Source organism: Patiria miniata, unplaced genomic scaffold (assembly GCF_015706575.1).
Source record: "Patiria miniata isolate m_02_andy unplaced genomic scaffold, ASM1570657v1 HiC_scaffold_5, whole genome shotgun sequence".
Classification (NCBI taxonomy): Eukaryota; Metazoa; Echinodermata; class Asteroidea; order Valvatida; family Asterinidae; genus Patiria; species Patiria miniata.
The window spans coordinates 41,201,397-41,223,784 of NW_024037072.1; the positions used below are offsets into that span (position 1 = coordinate 41,201,397).

General features: G+C 39.8%; 1 protein-coding gene across 1 annotated transcript; it reads left to right on the forward strand.

The window, feature by feature from the left end:
- The first annotated feature begins 1,056 nt into the window (after nt 1–1,056).
- Nucleotides 1,057–16,132, forward strand: LOC119741818 (lysosome-associated membrane glycoprotein 1-like). The gene is made up of 7 exons (XM_038217719.1): nt 1,057–1,309; nt 7,645–7,988; nt 8,703–8,861; nt 10,096–10,236; nt 11,199–11,301; nt 12,149–12,340; nt 13,868–16,132. Exons 1-7 carry the CDS (start codon nt 1,222–1,224, stop codon nt 14,032–14,034), a joined length of 1,194 nt encoding a protein of 397 aa, XP_038073647.1. The 5' UTR covers nt 1,057–1,221; the 3' UTR covers nt 14,035–16,132.
- Nucleotides 16,133–22,388: the final 6,256 nt, after the last annotated feature.

Below are 22,388 nucleotides of genomic sequence, written 5' to 3' on the forward strand. Positions count from 1 at the left end.
TATCTACCGAGCTGAAATTTTGACATGTTAGTTTTTTTTTTATAAAGCATGTTTTAGATTTAATGTTTTGTTGCTCCTTGAAATCGACAAAAACATTCAGATTTTCAGAAATGGATGGATTTGGGGGATTCTATTTTAAAGCAAATATTGTAACGCTGAACTGTTTAAAGAGTTTTGTTCATGGATACTGGAAAAACCAAGAAAAAATCCTATTCTAAGACTTGTAGTCTGTTTGCATGATCCTTCTTCAGACGAAACTGAGCAATTTGTAGAAGTCAGGGAATTGTCAGGTCAGGGAACCAGACTGGCTGGCTTGCACCCATTCATGGCATGTAACCGATTGCAAACAAAATGTGGACTAACTAAAATTTGGTAGTGGGGGCCGTATTTGGAAGAAAAAAACCCCGACCGACCATCGTTGGAAATCGATGCAAAAAAATCCACTTTTCTTGAAATTACAGCACACCAGGTGCTGTGATTTCACAAGATGCTTGAGACCATTATCTACTAACAGTCAAGTAAGGTAATAATTTGGTATTTTTTTTTTTTTTGACGTTTGCAAATATTGTATTTTACCTTTACGTTCTGTAGTGTTTTTGTCTTTTTATTGTACGGATTACATACACAAACAAACAAATCTGACACAAAATAACCATATCATTTTCGTTTAGTAGTACGCGATATTTCATGCACCGAATTACCATTATGTCTAATTAATTAGCTCATTTTCCACTCATAATTACAGTGAGTATTTGATTCCTATTTTCGGGGGAAAAAAAGATCACCAAACTGCAATGCCGGAGCTCACTGTGGTTAATAAATGACCACAGGAAGTGTTTTATTTTCGCTCGACCGAGTGTAGTGTGTGAGAGGTGTATAGGGGTTTCCTGGCGGTTCAGCGCAGTTTCATCGATCACAAGAGGCCGTGGAGAGTGGTGCACTAACGGCAGTGGCAGCGTCGACTCGCCCGCTGCGCGCCGTGCTCCGTCAATGACACACAGCCAACCGTCTTGGCATTCCTAATTGATTTGCATCACGTGATCCCCTTCATCATCATCGATCGCCTCCTCCGCATCATCATCACGGCAACAACAAGAGAGTCTACCGTAGGCTCTACACAGTGCGTGTGTCTGTGAGGGAGAGAGGGGGAATCATATACTTTACATCTCATTCTGGCCTACGGTTTTACCGGCGCTTCTGGAAAAAAGGGGAAAAAGCAAAATGGCCTCTGAGGGACGGAGGAAAGGAACGAGTTCACAGGTAGCCATGACGGTGGTACGCTCGCTGCTTATCCTGTGGATATGCTCCGGTAAGTGGCTATCCATCTGTACTTATTTATTCAATTGACTGCGAATGTTTTTTCAGATCTTGTGGATCTTGAAGCAAGCGTGCATGACCGGTAAATCATAAACCATACTGCGTGTTGTTTGATGGATGGTTTGTCTCCACGGTTCATTTTACACGTTGAAGGATAGCTTCTTGGTCTTGTTTCAAACAGATTCGAGACATGTGTTAAGGTACCAATTCCATTTTAGAATCTAATTGTAAAATATTTGTTTTGATAGTTCAAAAATTGTATGTTTTTTTGTCATGTGTTACAAGTCAAAGAAAATTAGATTGTGATGATAAGGGTGAAGAATTATTATACAATTATGCGTCATGCGCATCGATTACTTTCACATTGTAAGGACATTAAATCGAGAAGATGATAGTGAACATTGTCCTACAAATCGATTTTAACATTGTATAAAGAACAGGTATAAGCCAACACAAAAGAATCTGTGTTTATAGTTTAAACAATACATGTAATTATTACCAATTCTATCATTGCTATACATCGCCATACTGAACATTGCATCTATGTGCTACCATGGAGGAATAACACATCCTCCCCATGGTGCCGCCAGCACGATTAACCTCCTGGTTTGAGGAAATCAAAATATGAAGTAATTTAATTGTGAGCCCACTTGTAAGTGTCAAGCACTCAATTTCCCCGCTGGAATTGCGTCCATGGTCAAAAATGAGTCCCATGACAATAATTATGGTGTATCTTGCGGACTCTGTTTTTTTCCTTTGCTGTTCCCGTCACGGTTTGCCTTGCCCGCGGGGCTATACGGTTTTAACTGCTTCACGTAATGGGCATTTGCGCTTCGCGCCCTTGCTTAATTTTCAGATATTTGACATTTGATTTTGCCTATATTGTGATTTTTGTTTCGTCCAATTATGATTATTAAAATATAGTCATCCGCAATCTTTGTACATGTAATCAATATCGCCATTTTTTTTTTTTGGGGGGGGGGGGATGTCTGAAATTCGTAATATCGATTTACAAAAAAAAATTCAAGATTGTAAATTTAGGACATTTCGTCCTAAGTGAAGAGTCACCATACATTTCGTTAGTCTGAGTATCACCCGTTATCCACGGAGCCAATCTCCTGTATAACGTCTGATATGTCTTGACATGCAGATTATGCAAGCCGCGCGTCAGCTAATTGGAGTCGTTTTCACAAAATCGTGATGTCATTTCATTCCTAAATCAGGACTAAATTGGTTTGATTGGTCATTTCGAATGCAGTGTTGCTGTTCACGCATAACAGACCATGGCATTTGCCGTGGTCTTTTACATCGACTAACATTTCGCAAGCTCAACAAATCGTTATCAGTTCCATTGTTTTCACGGAATGTGAGAAACCATGATATTATTGCTCCTTTAGTCATTCATGTTTATTTGATTTATTCTGCATGTTGTCTGCTATCATTGAAAAACAAAAGGCACGATTGCTGTACTTTACAAGTTGATATTTGATCTATATTTCCAGTTGCTTTTCATTCGAATATTTTTGTTCATTTAATCTCGTTTCATTCTCAACAATTCTCCCGCGTATACGGTAACCACAACAGTTTGTTGGGAATGTGTATCCTTGTAAAGTCATTGCTTTGTTCTCGTGTACTAAAATTTTAGAATGTGAAAATTTAGTTTCAAAATGCTCCTATCTTAACCAGATGATGGGCTGGAATTCGGACTTACATAAAATACCTTAATTTGCGACACATCAACACACCTTGGAAATTCCTAGTTTTTGAGTAGAATCCAAACATCTATTTCATGATAACCTTGTATTCACCTATAGAAATTGCCCAGTGGAGACGTATACAATCTTGTGTGCCCTATTATACACATGACTTTATAAGGTAGTGACTTACGAAACATCTTCTTGCTATTGCTTTGTAAACATGTTTAAAAATACTTAACATGTTTAGAGTATTGTTGGGTGATATTTAGCAATTGAACATTGATTGAACATATTTACAAAGTGACAGCAAGATTTATTTTAAGTGTTAAACACAATTTTTGGAGTGTAGATTTCAAAATTCCACCGATTAATTTCCTGGCCCTTTTCTGACATACACCAACTTTGATTCATAATCAATATACCTCCACAACATCTTAATATCGCATCCCTTCACACCCAAGGCAGAGAAAGTCCACTTGAATGCGTGCGTAGACTTTGCAATTACAGTTTGTGACGTCACCTCGTATTCATCCAATTTTAATGTATTCCCTCGGGGAAATAAAAAACAACCTGACTTCGCATCGGCGCTGTGTTGCACCTGTCTCTCCGGTGTTGCAATTAGCGGAGCGTCATTGTGTAGATCCACCGGAAGACGCAAGTGCGTCAGTCGATTTTGCCATTTCCATTAGTGCAGTTTCTACAATTTATTTTTCTGCCTATAGTTTGCATTTTCTTTTTATGTACTGTCAAAAAAAAAAAAAAAAAAATCGGCGTAGAATGTCTTCCTCTCCCCTGAGAAATGAAAGCTTGTTTGACAATGTGAAAATGTCTTTCACCGGCTCTTGTTTATTTTGGTTTGACGACAGATAACATGCAGCGAACAATGACATTAATTTGGTTAGGTTTGACAAGAGTCTGATGGAATTAAGGGAAAATGAAACAATAATACAACAATCCTTTTAAAATGAAGACAAATACACATTCTCTGCATATCAGAAACGTGCATTTATGCACAGGATATACTCAACATAATATCCTGCGTCCGAAGCAGCTAGACTAGTTCTTTCGGAATAACAAACGATTGCATTTCATATGTACGTGCCCCGTTTTAACAAGTCTATTGCGTCTATAATTATATGTCTATTGTTTCCCCACGTACTTGCAATGGACGATGATCTGGACAACAAATACAGACTAGGTCCTATTACGACAACCTTGCATAAATCTAACCACAATACAGATGACTTGAATTAATGAGTCCACTGCTCCACCATGTCATTTTTGCTTCATCGTGTGTAATCTCCGTGGTATTGTCGTCTCTACAGAGTGACAAAAAAAATGCAACCCCAAAACATTTGCCTTAAAAAAAAGGGATCGGTGCATGGATTTTTATGGGTTTTTTTGGTATCAGATTCAATCTTGAAGCTGAAAAAAATTATGAAAATAGCACTTTGGGTCGCTGAGAAAATGCCAATTATGTAAAAGTAGTAATTTTTCATCCTGTACACAATAGCCTACATTATATTACCATAGTAAGGGATTTTCACGGTACCTACTGTACCTATTTGTGCATGTCCTAATCCTTACAAACAACATGGCACATAATATGACAAGAGTACAAATGAATTTGATGGAAATACCTTTTTTCCCCACCTGAACAGATATCTCATCCTTTTTAGTCCTATTTTAAACCCTTTCAGCATCATAAATATGTAAAAATACTTAAAAATGAAGGATAATTGCACAGTAGGCTTACAGTAAAATGTTTCACTGTTTGAAGTACTTGTGTACAGGATAAAAATGACTACTTTTACACAATTGGCATTTTCTCTGCATCCCAAAGTACTACTTTCGTGACGCTTTCAGTATTTGAAAGAAAAAGCTCTGAGCTTTCATCTGAAACCAAAAACGAAAAAATCCACCTATCCCTTTTGTTTTAAAGGCAAATGTTTTAGGATTGCATTTTTTGGGGTCACCCTGTATAGCAAATCGAACCCGCATACTGTAGTGTGTGCATTTTGAATTTATTTTTAAAATATTTTATTAAAGGTCTTAAGATTTTCTAGGAGGGTGGAATCTCCGAAATCCCAGTTTATACTAGTTCGCGATCTTGACAATGCATTTGTGAACGTGTCGTCAAACTGAATACACTCGTCACCCCTCAGTCGCTCAAAAACCAAAGAATAACATTCAGACCACTCTAAAATTTAACTGAACGGGAAGTGGATGGAATTTCCAAACTGCTTTGATAGGCTGTATTATACGTATAATTCGTAGTCGTGTGGTCGGTAGCCCCCAAACGCAGAGCACGAATAGGTCGACATGTAGCTGGCGATAGAAATTGGGTCCCTTTAAAAGTCCAATGCAACATAATTTTGCATTCGTCTAAGTTTTACTATTGTGTCATCGCCAATTAACTAATGGTGTTTAAGGGCGTTGATTGTTTTTTTTATGCTGATAAGAATTTTCATGGTCATGAGCAAAATTAGTGACGTCATCAAAACCTTCGGGTTTTTTTTTTGGGGGGGGGGATTTCTTTGTTTATATAACCACCAATCACTGAGCAAAGCATAAATGTTTGCAATCAGCATAAATGTTTGCAATGTTTTTTTGGTTTACAATTTGTACAGAAAAAACCACATTCACTGTAGAGTGTCTTCCTTAAGACACAGCATCAACAGCGCCCTCATCTACATAAGGAAATAGTGTGAACGTATATACAATAAATGTGCATAGTGTATAAGTCCAACAAAAATTAGCAAAACTAAATAAACAAAAGGAGGTGTTGCATTTTTTCGATAGAGTTTGCAGGAGTATGTTATATTTTAGGGCCCTCAGGGAAAACAGTTCTTTGATAACTGATTGAGCCTTCCCTGGTCAAAGAAATACAAAATATAATGCCAACAAAATAGTGCGAACTTGATACTTAATGAAGCATTTAAGACGTCGGTGACCGCGGCCGTCCAAAATGATGGTCAGTCTACCAGAGTGAAATGTTTAATGCGGAAGCCAGTGGACTTGAAGTATCTCTTGAATCTGATTAATCGTGCATTGAAGAAGGCCATTATTTATCTTGCCTGCTGGCAGGCGATGCGCGGCAGCCACAACCCCCGAAGTGCGCATGCAGAGCCAGGGTTAGCTCAGCTGGCCGGCATAGACCCGCCAATTATTGGTCGCTTGTCTGAAATCGTCTCCCCTTCGTCTGGGAGCTGCCTCATCTTCTCGGAGCGATCTTTACTAATGCAATTCAGAAGTAGAACACGTTACGTTCTTGTTTTGTTGGTGTACAAGACAGTCCCTAATGTCAAGATACATGAAAAGCATGAAGCGTGGTCTAGACACATGGCTAATCCTATTCGATATGATATCACTGTTGGAAGGGGGGGGGGACGCAAGCTGACTCAAGGGGCGCTGTTCAAACATGTATGTGCTATTTTGTACATTGAGCTGTTACATCACGATTAATATTTCATTACACCATTTACGTTTGGTTAAAATCTATACACATCGCCATTGCCGCCCCCGTACGTCCATCCTCGCGAAAGTCTTAAGACGCAAGCGAGTAGGACTACTCTGGCTGGTGAGGATGCCCCGCCCAAAATCATTATTCGCCCCATCTCTTCCCTCCCCCTTCGCGTGAATCGCCATCCATGGGATGGAGGTTCGGTAGAAGACGTATCCTTCTAGGCCGCCAACCTCCGTTTATTCCATTCAATCTTAACGCAAAAAATGTCCCAAGAATTCTTCTACTATTTTATTCGTTCGGCTGTCAGTGAGGTGAACGCACCGATTAGTTTTTGTAAACCATTATGGTCGGTAGAGGTAAAAAAGCTGGATTATTATCAAGCTAATAGTCTGGTTCCCAGACTAAAAGATTCTGACTATTCCTGATGAATGTTAGGTCAGGTAGCCTCCGGTAATACATTGTATTACAATTTACGTCACGTGACTAAAACGGGAGGAATTCCTCCTTTTTCCGAAAATTTTCGAAGTTTGCCGAATTCGTTTCTTCGAAAATCGGATAGCGCCCGAGTATTTCCGAGTATAATATATGTTTAATTAACTGCTAATTGCTTATTAATTTTTGTTTAATGAGTTGATAATTAATATTCATTGCTTTCAGTTAGAAAACTTGAAATTCAAGGAAGATTTTGTGCATCAAATATACTCGGATCGTATTGGCGAACTTTTTGCTGCGTCCTGTACAATTTTGAATTTGACGACCGTTACCTAGATTTTCCAAAACTCGGTCTTCATTCGGCTCCGCCTGCAAACAGTGCTATTTGGGTGCCTAATTTTGAAGATTCCAGATCAACATTAGTAAATGTTATCTTACAGAAACATCAAACGAAGCAAGTGATTTATTTAGAAATTTGATCAGAACATTAAAAGCTAAAAGCGAAATCGGAAACGAAGCTGAGCTTTGAATAGGCCTATCAATGTTGTCATGTTTATTTTTTAGCCACGGAGGCTGCCTGACCTACAATTTAGACGTGAGCGTCGGGAATAATTGTCAGGTCTGGGAACCAGACTATCAAGCTTATGCATAATCCCCAGTGCGCTTTTCAAGAACACGTTATTTTGTTGACGTGCGTGATAATTATCGTGGTATTTCCATCCTCCTACTCAGGGTTGTGCGTCTGCGTTGACGAGGTGCCAATAGGCTTCGATCAAGACGCCACAGACACCGCTGACGTGCCCGCCGGGGACCAGCCATCAGCAGCGGACACGGAGCCAACCGACCAACCCCTGAACCCCGGCGGCAGTTTGCCGCCCCCTGTGGATGTGGAGGGTCAGGAGGGCGATTTGGGCAGCGAGCCGGCGGAGGACACGCAGCACTCCGTGCCGGAACCAGACCAACCGGACCAAAGCGAGGCTGTGGAGGATCAGAGCGAGGCTGTGCAGGATCAGAGCGAGGCTCCACAGGAAGAGGGTGAAAGCGCGTTCACAGAAATGCCACCCGTGGAAACAGAGGTGTGAGGTTTTGTTTATTGAGAACAAATTACAGAAAAAACGATTCAAACTCTATAGCGTTGGGTGCCCGGCAGAAAGGCATATGAGCGTTCTGACGCAAAAAATCATTTTCTAGAAAATTGCATTGAAAGCCTCCAATATTTCCCCACGAATCATAGTTTTGGAACAACTTGTGTTAATTTCTGACGAAATAGGCCGTTTTTTTTTAAAGGGCCTATGCCTTATTGCTTGGAAGAGTTTGGTGATTACGCAAATTGCATAAGAGGCGTAATTGCGTACGCGCTTATGCCATTTTTAAATTCTGCCAGGCACACCATCTTCGGTTTAAACAGTAAAACAATCTATACAATATTCAAAATTCATGGCCTATTTGGATAGAGCGTGTCTAGTTATAGTTCATACGGACAAAAGCCTGATTAACTCTTTAACCGCTGTTGATAGATTCAAATTCAACTTATGACGTTCGAACGTTCGTCAGGAAGTGCAGATTGAAGCCTGTGGCTACGCGGAGTACTCTGCAGGAACCAATACAAATGTCAATAGCCTAATCCTTAATAAGCAAATAATTGCACCCCCCTTAATTAATCAATCACTTTGAAAAATGAATTATAATATTTACCAATATCCATGTTGGCACTGATCTGAAACATAAGTCAACTTTCAAGGACCAAATGAGCGGTTTGAACCAACCTTTTTTCTTGTCACTTTTCTAAGGCAAATCCTGTTTCAACGAAGGAGCCAGCGGAGCCCACGGAACAGCCGCAGGAGCTGGGCGACTTCGTGGTTCGTAACGATGACGGCGTTGTCTGCTTGAGGGCGTGCTTCGCGGCGCTATTGAAGGTGGATTACTTGGGCCAGGACGAAGACGGCAAGGTACCGCATTCTATCTAATAAATAACCAGACTCCACAGAATGTAGTGAGACAGTGAGAGTATGTCGTGAGACTTTGGAGGAGACATTTCTTTTAGTTTCATACATCTACGCTTTCCATTCCTGTAGTCGGGGGACGACCATCCCCAAATCCGACGTGCCCGCCTTTTAGCTGTCCATCTTATAAAAGGTTACTAACTGTCAAGAAAATAATTCCCAAGCATCTTCTAACCGGCCCATCATTTAAATCCATGCATGTCGCGAATTCTTTGTAAGTTTTGAATCTGCACTTCAAGTGAAAAATGTTCCATTTTTACTAAAAGGTCCAGGAAACACTCCTAACTGACAACGGGCCTGACTAGCTGTATTAACACACCCCAAATGCAGAAAAAAATAGATAACGTTTTGTGTACAAGCAACTGCACGTCTACGGTATGATAGTTTAGCGAGCAACATAAAAAATTGATATGGACATTTTCGGTTTAACTTTACTGAAACTCCACTAAAAGCCGAAGTCGGATTTGAACACATTCAACACAGTCAACGCTTTTTAAAAAAAAAAAAAAATGGGAAAGGGTCAGACGGGTGAAAATGAATCTCAGTCCAAAAACTATCTTGTCTGGATAATTGGCTGGAAATCTATAGTCGAAAGCTAAAACACTCGGAATGTATTTTCCGTAGCAAATAAAGCCCTGGTAAATTCTCAGGATCTAAAACCCGTTTCAGAATGGCAATCTAGAGGTCACCGAAACAGCTTATTCTGAACAATTAGGAGCGACTACACGCGAAAGATCGACTGTCGTAGTCGCTCAGAACGACGCCGGAGTCCAGTCAATGGCAAGGGCGGATCCGGGGGGGGGGGGGGGTAACGGGCCCGCCCCGCCATGCCCCCGCCCCGGTGCCCCCCCCCCAAAAAAAGGGGGCCCCAAACCCCACGCCGTAATTTTTTTGGACCCACTTTTTGGGGGCCCCAAAAATGTTGTTGCCCCCTGTAAAATTGTGTTCTGGATCCGCACTTGGACTCAGTGCAAAATTAGTTCATAAATTTCCCCTGTTTTGAAACTAAATTCTATTCGGGTCGACTCGAGTCGCTCTAAATCGGCCTACATTTGCGTTCGGCGCGACCCTGTATGGAACGCCATCTAAAACTGATTTTTAGTGAAACCAGTTTTCGCTGATGCTTTAAAAGACGGAAAAAAGTGACTCTGAAATTATTTTGAAAAAAAAAATGCTACAGGCGGTGAACCGGACGGCCGAGATACCAATCCCGAAGAAGGCAGATGTTGGTGGGTTCTGCAATCGAGGACCAGATGGGCAAGCAGCTCTGGAGCTACGGTGGGACGAGGAAATGTACAGCTTGAAGATCACCTTCCAGAAGGTTAGTGTTTTGCTTTCCAAAAGTTCAATTCCTTCATCTTTTGACTGAATTTTGACTTTCAGGAAAATAAAGTATCAACATCCCGTTCACATTGTCTGCCTCGTAAACGGTTCTTTTTGGAAAGAATAAACATCATGTTTAACTTCTAAACGCGTATGATTTTTAAAGTGTTAAAGTTTTAAAGTGTTAAAAGTTGAATGTCAAGACTTTCAAGCAACTGCAAAACTTCGGTCTGCTGTTTGAGGCTCTGCTTTTTTGGTACATGGATTCCTGGATAATGAATCTGACTCAAACCTGACCTTATTTCTTTTACGCCTCTCCCCTGAAACGCGTTACAATGTTTATAAACTGTTGCAACAAAGTGTTCATACTGCGTTCAAACGTTGAACACTAGGTTTGACAGTGTACGATTAGGCCAAAAAAAAAAGTCTCCGGTTTCTGGTATGCGCGCGCGTCGCCGTAGCCATGCGCATCGGCAAAATGAAAAAGTTTTTTTTTCAATACAAGATGATGTCTCAAAACCGCCAAACTCACTGGTTTGACTGGTATCCTGCTGCTGCACAATTTTAACGTGTTTTTAGATGGGGTTATGATCGAGAATAAGCTTTATGTGGCCTCTCTGGACTCCCATATATTTGCACTAAGTTTAGTCGGGCACCATTTGCAGTCATCAGCCGACATTTGAAGCCCCCCCCCCCCAAAAAAAAAAAACAGGTAAAAAAAAAAGCCGCGTCGCCGCACCACTTTTGGGGCAAGCTCCATACCAGAAACCGGAGACTTTTTTTTTTGGCCTTACCTGCGTTTAAATTTGATTTGCAGCATGCAAGCATGCTTAGTAGCTCCGCGACGTTGGGCCATGTACTTATATCTTTCTTATAAAAAGCAATGTACTTTGAAGTGAGGAATAAACATTTATAGAACTTTGACTTATAAAATATTATCTTTTCTTTTGTTTGAAATAGCAAAACTCTACCATCAAGGGGGACCCGAATTTCTGGGATGCACGAGTGATCCAGTTCACATTCGACACCCGGGATAGCTATTACTTCGGTGCTGCTTTCAATGGTAGGTTTGAAACTTAATGGCATAAAAGATCATTTGCTTTTTATGCATTGTTTTCGGTTCCGATATAAAAACACCACTCAAAATCCCAAGAAAATGTTCAGCACCTAAACGGTTGAAGTTTCAGCTTTTTGTGAAAACCCATGCACAACTTTTTGATGACGAAACACGATTTCATTAAAACTCTTTATTTCCATCGATCATTCAATTGACTGATCGATGAAAATCACCTACATTTTCTCGATTTCTTCTCAATGACAGCAAACTAGACGGAATAATTCCACGGGGTGTTTAGTACCAGTATGATTTTTATAAATACAAATACGATTTTGATAATTCACTAGGTTGCTTTTGGAGTAAATGCAAATGATCCTGTATATTAAGCGAATTATTATATAAAAGGTTTTTTAGATTAAAGATCGCACTGGTACTAAACACCCCGTAAAAATTATTCCATCTGGTTTCCTGTCATTAAGAAGAAATGTAAGTGGTGTCAAATGACTTATCGTTAGAAATAAAGAGTTATCCTGACGAAATCGTGTTTCGTGATCAAAAGGTTGGGCAAGGTTTTTCACTGTTTTCTCGAAAAGTGTCATATTCTCTGAGCTGAAACTTCATCAGGTTAGGTTTCGAACAGGCTTCTTTGGATTTTGAGTGATGGATATTATTGGGAAGCGAACAAAATACATGAAATTCAAATGAGCTTATTTGCCTTTAAATGAGGCGGTTTAAGTTTTTTTGAGGTGAGCTGTCATAAGCACCCTTAGCTAGAACAGTGGGCACGAGCGAGTAGATGTGCGAATTCATTGCTGTTTTCATTGATAATATTTGGTACCTTTCTCATATACAGCTGGTGAACGCGTGGTCCGCACCAAGAAGGGGGCAACATTCTTTGCAACACCGCAGGGCAACTCTCGCGTCTGCGAAGCCGAGGATGACATCGTCATGCAGTCAACCTCTAACAACACAGAACAGGTTACCTTGGAAATTAGTCAGTTACAATTGCAGCCGTACGGGATGCAGAATGGAACATTTAGCGAAGGTAGGTTCCAGACAAAACTAACTGAGCCCAGTCAGTCAAAAATATTAAGACTTTATTAATATTAAGACTTCATGCAAACTTTACTCTAAAATAGTGACAAACACTCAGAAAGAGTTGTCCCCATAAATGACCCTTAAACAGAGTGGTTTTTCACTCTTTCACATTTAGAGAGTAGGCAGAAAATATTGCTTCTTTCTTTCGAGGGAAAGAAAAGAAATAAGACGCCATTTTGAAGTGCAAGCTGCGTAAATATTACGTCTATTGAAGCAGCAGGTAAACTTGCGTCAATATAGCGTGCAAGTCTCACCAGTCCACGTTCAGTGTTTATGTGAACGTCTTGTACCAAACACTGACTAGTCTAGTCACAGACTCCAAATTTTGAATTTACCCCATTGTTATCTGCGTCATCAGTGGAACGGAAGTTGAGGTCAAATTTTGTTATAAGTTTACGGTCATCAATAATTTCGTAATATTTTCAATATATCTTAAATTGTAATGCTTTCTGTTCTTTCGAAATACATGGATGGGCCCAGTCTGGACACAAAATAATTTATATGCAATAAAATAGGACGTTACACGCGTTGTACTAGAACCAAAATAATGTCATTAAAGGCGTCAGTCTTCATCGCTCAAAAACACTGGCCTATTGATAGACTGGTCCCCGCCCCATAAAATATGGGCCTACATTTGAAGTCCGAAGAACAATAGAGTGGCAGGGAACCAGTCAGTCTACTTATCGAATATCGACAGAACCGGTTTTGGTTACATCCGACACAACATTGATATCAGTCGGGTTTTTTTTTTGCCCTGATTAAGCTGCGACTTATGCACGTTTATAGAGATAGTAATTCGGCTGTTATATTGTACATGAAATGCATTTTTCTGAGGAACATATTTTGTGCAACTTTCTGCTCCTCTTAAATGTATAAAACTATCTGACATGCCTTTTTAGTTTATTTTATTGAAAACTGCACTTCAAACATTTAAACATTTTCCATGCTTTTCCGGACAACCGAGGGCGCTGTTGCTGTAATGTCATTGCAGGAAGACACTGTTCGGTGTAGGGGTTTCCATCTGTGCAGAGAAAAGGTTGCTCATTGGCTTACTGCCATGTACTGACACAACAACGAACCACCACAGAAAAGAAAATGTACGACAGCAAAATATGCAAAATTCTGGCAACTTTTGGTGCTGAAGTGATAAACATTGAGGCTTCTGCCTAAAATGACATCACACTTTTGCTCATGAATATGGAAATTCGTATTAGCATAAAAACCTAAAAAGCACCAAAATACCCATGAAAATGGCAAAACAAAATTGAAATTAAGGTTATATGGGAAACAAAGGAACATTTTCAAGGATTGCATTCAAACAATTTCCTTGCATGGCCCTTTAAATTTTGAATGTTTTCATAAGGGCTATTTGATTGCAGCATTCCCGATCCGATAATCCGGTCTTCAAGTCTTAATAGTCTGTCGCTGTGTTTGTTTTGGTAGCATCTAATATCTATTCGTGTCTCGTTCGTAGGTGTTGATTGCGGTGAGGATTTAATAGAAAACCCCAACACCAACGTAGCCTCCATCGCAGTCGGTGCAACCCTCGCCTGCTTGATACTAGTCGTCATTATCGTCTACGCGGTGGGCCGTAAGATGGGCGCCATCAACGACCGGTCGGGATACAAATCAGTAGAGTAGCCTCTAGTCTGTTTTGTTCTTAAGTTCTATTAACGAACGGCTATTAACCAACGTTGATTATGTTTGTTATTTTGCTGATGCTGCTTAAGTTAGTTTCAGTTGGCAAGAAGGATAAGCTTGTGACATTTTCTTAACTCGATTTATTGCATTTGTATTGTAACTAAGCAGTGTATGCATTATTTTAGCCACTTTATCATTCAATGTTGCGCTTTACGCACTTTATGTTTTGGAAAGTGGTTGCACGATTTACACGCAGTTGCTTCAGCATACAACACCTGAGGCTTGAAGCAGTTAAAAAGATGACTTCTGAAGTGTTTTTGAGGAGGGATACCATACAGTGCGCGGTTGAAACATGAAAAGCCCCCTCCTACTAAAGGATATATACCCTATATTCATCAATCTTGACATATCTGTGGTGCTTCTGCCAAGAACCTTGATATACTAAGGCCTAGATTAAAGCACATAGGCCTAAAGGATCATTTTGCAAACGCTCAAAAACGAACCTGCCAAATTATTAAGAAATAGCTCACTGTAGGTAAATGATAGTATGAAACTTCATGTGAAGTGTTGTTGAGCCTTGTATGCTGTCATTCTCAAGAAAAGAGGTATTTTGTATCAGTACTAACGATGGATATGATCTAACCATCGCTTAGTGACTAACATTTTTTTCTTCAATTACATCCGTTTAAACGACGGCGAGCCAGCTGTTGACTTCTTTCCCATGACAGTATGCGCGGCAGATCCAGCTGAGCTGCACTATCACCGATGACGGTTGAGAATGAACAGCGTTATTTGTTTCGAGTTTTCCAGCACCAATGGACATTGAACAGCTTATTGGAACGATGTCTGCTATCAAAAAAAAGAAAGCCCTTAAATAAGTCCATTTTATGAAATTACGACGTATGCAAATGATCCTATAAGCCGTTAATGCTCAGCCAACAATGGTTAGTGTCACCTAGAACTATTCTGTATGATATCGAAACTCGCCTGAAAAACCAAAGGGTCTAACTTTTTGGCTTCGCAAAATTCTCACCCATTTAAGCTTCATTGTGATGATATTTGCCTTGATAATTAATTGTAGTTTCATTGTTTTGTTTTCCGTTAAATAAATAAGTAGTTGATGGTTACAATTCTTTGCACAATTTTAAAGTGAGCTTATATAGGGATTAGATAAAAACATGAAGAAATCATAATTAGTCAGTTTGTGTGTGAAACTATAGTTCAATAGCGCACGTCACCTCCCTTGTAACAGGGAATTCGAGTATCTTGTTAAATACACCAAAATTACTATGTGCAATAACTGTTAGTATTATGTATTCTATTGTATAGAGATTATTTTATTGTATTTATTAATGACCTGGTTCCCATAGTGTGTGAAAATATGTGTGTATAGTTGTTGTTAGGCTATATTGTGCTCAAAACTCTTAATTAAAAAAAAATCACTTTGTTTTAATCATTGCAGCGATTGTTCTTAAATGAGCCTTTTATGTGGGAACAACTACACACAGTGCTTACGAATGAATTTGTCATGTCCAACTAAAAAAAAACCGGGCAATGTTGTACCACTCTTAAAATTTCCCGGGTCAGACTCGAACCAAATCTGGGTCACTGAGATATGACCTTTCCGGGTCAAAATGCCACTTCTCTTAGTCACTTGATCGGACTATTTGACCCGGAAAACTGTTAATTTGGCACGCAAAAAAAATTGTCATTTTGTCCAAATAAAGTGTCACTTTTACAGGCAAAATTGCCATTTTGACCCAGAAGAGTCAACACTGACCCGGAGACTGATGGGTCAATTCGGACCTGGTACTTTTAAGGGTGTCTGTGGTTACGGCTATTGACCAAATGCGTGCCTCTGGCTAAAAAGAGACGCCGTAGCCACTAAAGACCCGTTTTTGGTACAATCACGTTGTAAGTTCCTGTCTTAAATTGGTGCACTAGGTTCTCATAGCTCAGCACCCTCGAGTCAAAAACACGAGCAATAAATATGATGCAGTATCGTAGACTTTGTACAACTATATGCATTTGAAGAGTAAACATGTATTATTAATGTATACTTTATAGGGCTACCCAGATAAAATATACCAGACAAGATGAACCTAAGCGCCCAAAATTCTTTTTCAATTGATTAAAAATTGATATTCTCTTGAAGTCTTCTAATACATTTGGTGTACACGAGGAGCCAAATTTGGCCCATTACCGGGCCACTACAAGATAACACTACCCGGTAACACTAGCGGACTCTCCTCAACAGCCAAAACGAGGGTCAGTCAGTCGGGGAGGCAGTCAGCCAGTCAGCTAGGTGCAAAGAGGAATATGGGCTGTGAGGCCAGTACAGAAAGTCGTGGCATCCGCTCCGTTCATAAATGCCCCCTCAGCGGGCTAAGAAAGTACAGTTGGGGGCAAAGAGCTGTAATTTAATAAAGCTCTATGGTTACGGGGGACCGACCGGCGCCATCTTGCCTGACTGCAATTTTGCCGCGACGCGTGGCCGCACGTACCACTGCGTGTATAGTCGTGTTCCCTAACGTGGCGCACTTCGACGTTTACCGACTTTCCTCGTGTAGTGTTGCCAAACCTCTTGGTTGACAAACCTCAAATTCATGCAGTAAAATACTAGTACATTTACCTTATTACTGCTTGCTATTTAACCCCTGTGAACAATTTCGGCTTCATAAAATTTAACCCGAAATTAAAAAACGGTGGCGTCCGGAAATTGGGCACAAATTGGCGGAGTGTTCCCTAACGTGGCGCACTGGAATAAATCTCGGAAAATTCCAAATTAACATTTAAGAATTTCTGTAAACTTGATAAATTCTGATAAATAATTATTATCTCTACTTACATACCCAGCCAGATGTTTGTCAGAAAATTATTTTCTTATTTTTCGGGGCATTTTCAAAGGGTTCACTTTGCACTTGAAAATAAAATCGGAAAATCACGCCAAAATAAATTTTTCTTCTAACTTTGTTACGGGTAAATAACTCGCGGTTTATGAACAGGGGTGTTTAGAACTTGATAAAATTTCACCATCTGTGAAATTTCAGTCAAAACTTTTGCTCTAGGTAGGCGCTACAGGCGAAAAATCAAAATGAGCCGGAAAATGAGTCACAAAGTGTATTTTTTACCCAGAAAAGTGTCATTTTTGACCCGGAAAAGGGTCAGGCCCCACATGACCCTTTTCCGGGTCAAGTCTGACCTGGGACTTTTTAGAGTGTTCTTATCAGGGTTCGACTGTACTGTCAAATATTAAAAAAAGTATTGAGTCCCCGCGGGTACACCTTTAAAAAATAACCTTCGATGATTATTTTCTTCTTAATTAAACAATTTCAGGTGGAATAACATCACAGGTTATTAATACCAGTATTTTTCTTCACTTTGTCCACGTGTTTTTAACACATAATCGGCAGGCTCGTTTCTGGATCAGTACCACTTGTTCCTCCATGCCTTTTATCAGTGTCTACCGATATAGATGTGTCACGAATGATGAAAATTTCATTTTCGTTCAGAGCTCCTTGGCCGGACTCCCTGGCTTCAGTGTCTGGAGTCCTTACCTTCTGTTATCGTAAAAAGGGGAATGTAAATCACATCATCTTTTACCCCCATTCAAGTCTTTGGACCTCTACTGTGCCCGTAACATCCCTACTTCGTTGCAGTTATATCGCTATTGAAATATTGTGTGCGTGTCACATTTTAACATAGGAGGAATATACTGCCCTCTTTCGAAATGGTCCTGGGACTTCATTTCCCTTTAAAAAAAAATCGTCCAGAGCGGCACGAATGAGAAGAAATGGCTGAATTTCATTTAAGCGATCATCTGGAGTTGATTAAATACAATTGATGGAAGAATTTTTTTTTTTATTTGAGGGAAAATGAAAATGAAAAATTCCCTCTAGGATTCGAACCAGCAACCTCCAGCATTCAACCAGCGACCTAACGCAGCACACTATAGCGAAACAACGCTGACCGCCATGGAATATAAAATGTAAGAACTAGTTCCGGATTCACGAGAGAGGGCAGTATATTTAAATGAAATATGTACACAATATTGTGTCGATTGTGATATGTACACAAAATAAGGAGGAGACCAGGTTGCGTAATTTTTTTTTCCTAGGAGGGTTAGGGGCAATGTCATGAGTAATTCAGCTTTTCCTTTGAATCATTGCAAGACTTTGGTTCTCGTTATTTTTTCCCCTTAATTTAAAATTATCTCAGTGATAAATTTGGAGAAGAAAAATAGCTGATGAAAATGAGCAGCGACGACGTGGATTTGAACCAGGGATCTTTGTATCCATAAGCTCATCTCGCTATCCACTAGGCTAATGTGTGGTAGCTCGACGACAACCGTTCTTTAAAATGCTTTAATGTATTGTAACTAGTTGAGTAACTAACAACAATGCTGTTGATGTCATTGTCCGTTCTCATGGATAAACATGAATTATTCATGACATTGCCCCTAACCCTCCTAGGAATAAAAATTACGCGACCGGGTTGCCTCTTGTGCACTTGTACGTTATAGCGCCCCCATCGCTGACCCAACAGTAACAGCATACTAGAGCTATACTCTATGAGCAGCATACAAGAGCCTGAAACGACAGCCTTGATTTTTTTAGGCGACAAAGCTCTGATATTATGATTTTTTGTTTCATGACAGAATTTTGTTGTTGCGGTGACGGTAGTGACGGTAGGTGGGGGGATGGGGAGGATATATCCCCTCATCTCGCCAACACGGATTTACGGCACCACCGGTATAGGCGATTTGAAGAGTATACAGCTGCCATCAGAAAGCACCAATTTCAACTAATTGTCTGACTCAAGATGATGTAGGATTAATGCTTTAATTCCGTTAATTCGGCTGGTCATAATTTGATGATTCAAACATTTTCAGAGAAGTTTCCAATTACTCTGTGATATAAGGCTGCCTTCCCTCCACATAATTTACTTTACAAAAATACACATCGTCCTTTCTCGTTCTGTCGTTCCTCACTGTTTCTTGGGCTTCGAATTTCCCTTTTAACATTGTAATTAAGAATGCACATCATCAGAATTATATTTTTTCCTTCAAATATATAAAAGCTTAGGCGGTTGTTCCCGTCAAACATTCCCTCTTTCTTAGATTCAAATTACTCGACTTTGGACGAGTAAATCCTTCTGATTTCCCTGGTCTTACCTTCAGATTGATCATGTATTTCCTATTTTGGCGGTCAACTGTACCGAAATTACATTTTGGTGTATATTTTATGTCAACAACAAATCATAAACAGGTTGGTTTTTAATATCTTCTGGGTTGAACTCATATCGTCTTTGTATACTTGCCTTGAACGGCTATACCGAGGGCATAAAGTAACGCGCGACCAGCGTGTTGCTAGTCAAGCCATTAGCTACCTAACTACTTCAAGGCAACGACCATTAATATCTGGGCCACATTGAAGCTTCTTATTTTTTCTTTCAGAGCCAATATTGATGGAGCAATGAGGCATGCAGAAATGTGAGCGGCGGTCACTCTGCATTTAATAATTATCGGTTAATTAGCATGCCGTTATTATAATTATTCGAAGAGCTGGCGGGCCTCATCTGAAGGTCGCGTTGCTATGGTGACAAGGGGAGCATCTGTTACATTGTGTTATGTAAACTCATAATAAACGAGGCCCGAGTTATGGAACCACTTCGCGACGCAGCGCGTAGCCTAAGCGTAACCAATATTCATTATGTTAATTAAACTATTCTGGCAGAAAATCTTAGTCGCAGATGGGTACCTTGCAACATTAATATACCTCACCAACCGCTGGCTTCAGATACAGTATCGCTTCATGAACATTGTTTTTTTTAAAGTGGACAGAAACAATGAAATCACCTGATCGAGATTGATGAAGAAAACGTCAGTACACCACCATTACACAATAAACAGCATTCCTAACAAATCCCTTGATCATTTTATTTTATGGGGAAACATTATCAAGTTGTGTTGGTATATCGTTAAGATGTGAAGAAAATTATGTTTCTGTAAAAATAATACATAGTTTGCATTTAAATATGAAACATGAACACCAACAATTTAAGGGATTGGGACCAATGATTTTACAGACCGTTTGGCGGCCATCTTGGTTGTGGATATTAATTTGTTGGATGAGCTGGACGAAAACAACCAAAATGTCTCCCGCATGGCTGCCGTGATGTAAAGGGTCCATGTGCATGTCGCACATTGTGAACCCAGGCTGCTGTGACATGTTCAGAAAAAATATCCGTGGACAACTTTGTTTTATGTAACCGCTTTCACAATATTGACAGAAGATATCGCTGATTCGTATAATTGTTCACAGTTCTTAAATACATTCAACAGTGGATCGGGGGTGGGGGGGGGGGCAACGGGGCCATGGTCCCCCAAAACGAACACTTTCAGTGACGTCGCAAAAAAAAGGTAGCCACTGCGTACAGCTTAAAAATTGCGCCATCATGTACCAATGCCATGAAGAGTTCTAGTGTGCTTGCGTTTCATAATACATTTTGGGCGAAATATTTTTAGACCAACTTTTTCGGGGAACAAAAAAAAAATGGACCCCCAAAAATTGTGTTCTGTATCCGGCCTGGAATATTTGTACGTATTTAATTATTTTATGTTTACAGGGCACTAAGAGCAGGTTTATCACTAATGAAGCCATTCAGTTTAAATTAAATCTGAAAGGCTAATAAATAATTTTGTTACAACGATGTGAGTAGAGTGTCTGTTAGAAAGAGTTGCCTTCTTGATTAAGGCTGCTTGGGCTAAACAATAAAGAGCCTCTCTTGAGTTGACCATAGAAAGGACAGATTGTTGAATGGTAAAATGCTGAGCTCGTGACATCATGTATGCGAAAAGGAATTGAGCCATCGGTAATTGGGCCAAGTACGAACACGGTCGTACTTGAACACAAAATGAGTGTATTATGTCATTCGGTCATTTTGTCCGAACCTGGTTTGGCACAGGCTTGTTGACAGGTCAATTTCCGAGTTACAGTTGGTGTGAACACGGAGCTATAAAAAAACTCAACAGTGTGTGCAGGTGCTGGCCAGAATCAATTGATAGGGATGCGGAATCTGAATGCCGGACAAATTGTCCATTTCCTTTGCCGGGGATCATTCTGAGGTAACGTTATACTATACCAAGCATCAGAGATTGAGCACTGGCCCTTAATTATCACGCTGCAGCCATTGCAGCCTCATGTCCCCAGGTGACAAGTCCGTGTCACAGCACTGCTTCTTTGGCACCAGCCTATTTATAGGCTCACTCGAGGCCTGACAGAGATTTAAAGGCTTACGAAATCCTGGCTTTGTCATACGTCACCGTTCGGCTTCAGGTCAGGCTCCCGATCTTCATCACCTAACTCGACAGACTGCAGTTCGATATTAGACAATTTCTGCTTTTTAAAAATGTATTCCCGGTGCTATTTTCGAGTTTCACCTCGAAAAAAAATATTAATATTTTTTTTAATTGCTGTTCTCTATAGAAATATTAAACTTATTCACTTTTGCATGAGACATCGAACGAAGAAATTCTACCGTCGATGTTTAGTTATTGAATTATTTCTTCAAAAATATCGAATTACTGGCTGTCAGAAAATCAGCATAAAGTAGGTTTTTTTCGTTGAAACAAAACCTACAAATTGAAAATTTGTTAGGAGAACAAATCCTTTTTGAAGATCACGGGGTATTATCTTTAAAGACACTCAATCATGTCACTCAAGGCAAACGGTCAGTGTATTTAATTGGGTTTGAACATAGCAGAATTCTTTTGAATCTTAGCGAGACGAACCAAATATGAAGCCGGAGTTTCGCAACTCGGCCTTATTGATACAAAATAAAACCCTTTAATGGATTTGTTCTCCCAATGAATTTTAAATGATTGTTTTCTAAAGTATTTTTCACAAAATTTACTGAGACCCACCTCACCATGAATGCAAAGAATATAGGACATATAATCAATGGATTGATCAAAAGCTTTCAATTTAATCGTGACAAGATCTGGCTCACAGGTGCATGAAGGAGTTTGTCGGTGCTTTTCTTCATCGGCTACGCCATCAGAGTGCGGTTCCCATCAAAGTGACCCTACGTAATGTGAGTCTGATGATATAACCACACAATATAGCATAATCAGTAACATACAGGGTGAGTAAAAAAAACCCGAAACCTAAATGTTGCGACCATTGTTTTAGTGAAGTTCTGCATGTAGCATTTTCAAAATCTAGGATATAAAAGCCCAATTCATAAGTTTTTAATTAGGACAAGAATCATTCAAATCACTCATGTACTTTTCAAGTTACAGAATTTTAAACACAACCACCGTTTTTAAGGTTCTGTCCACGGATCACCAAAAA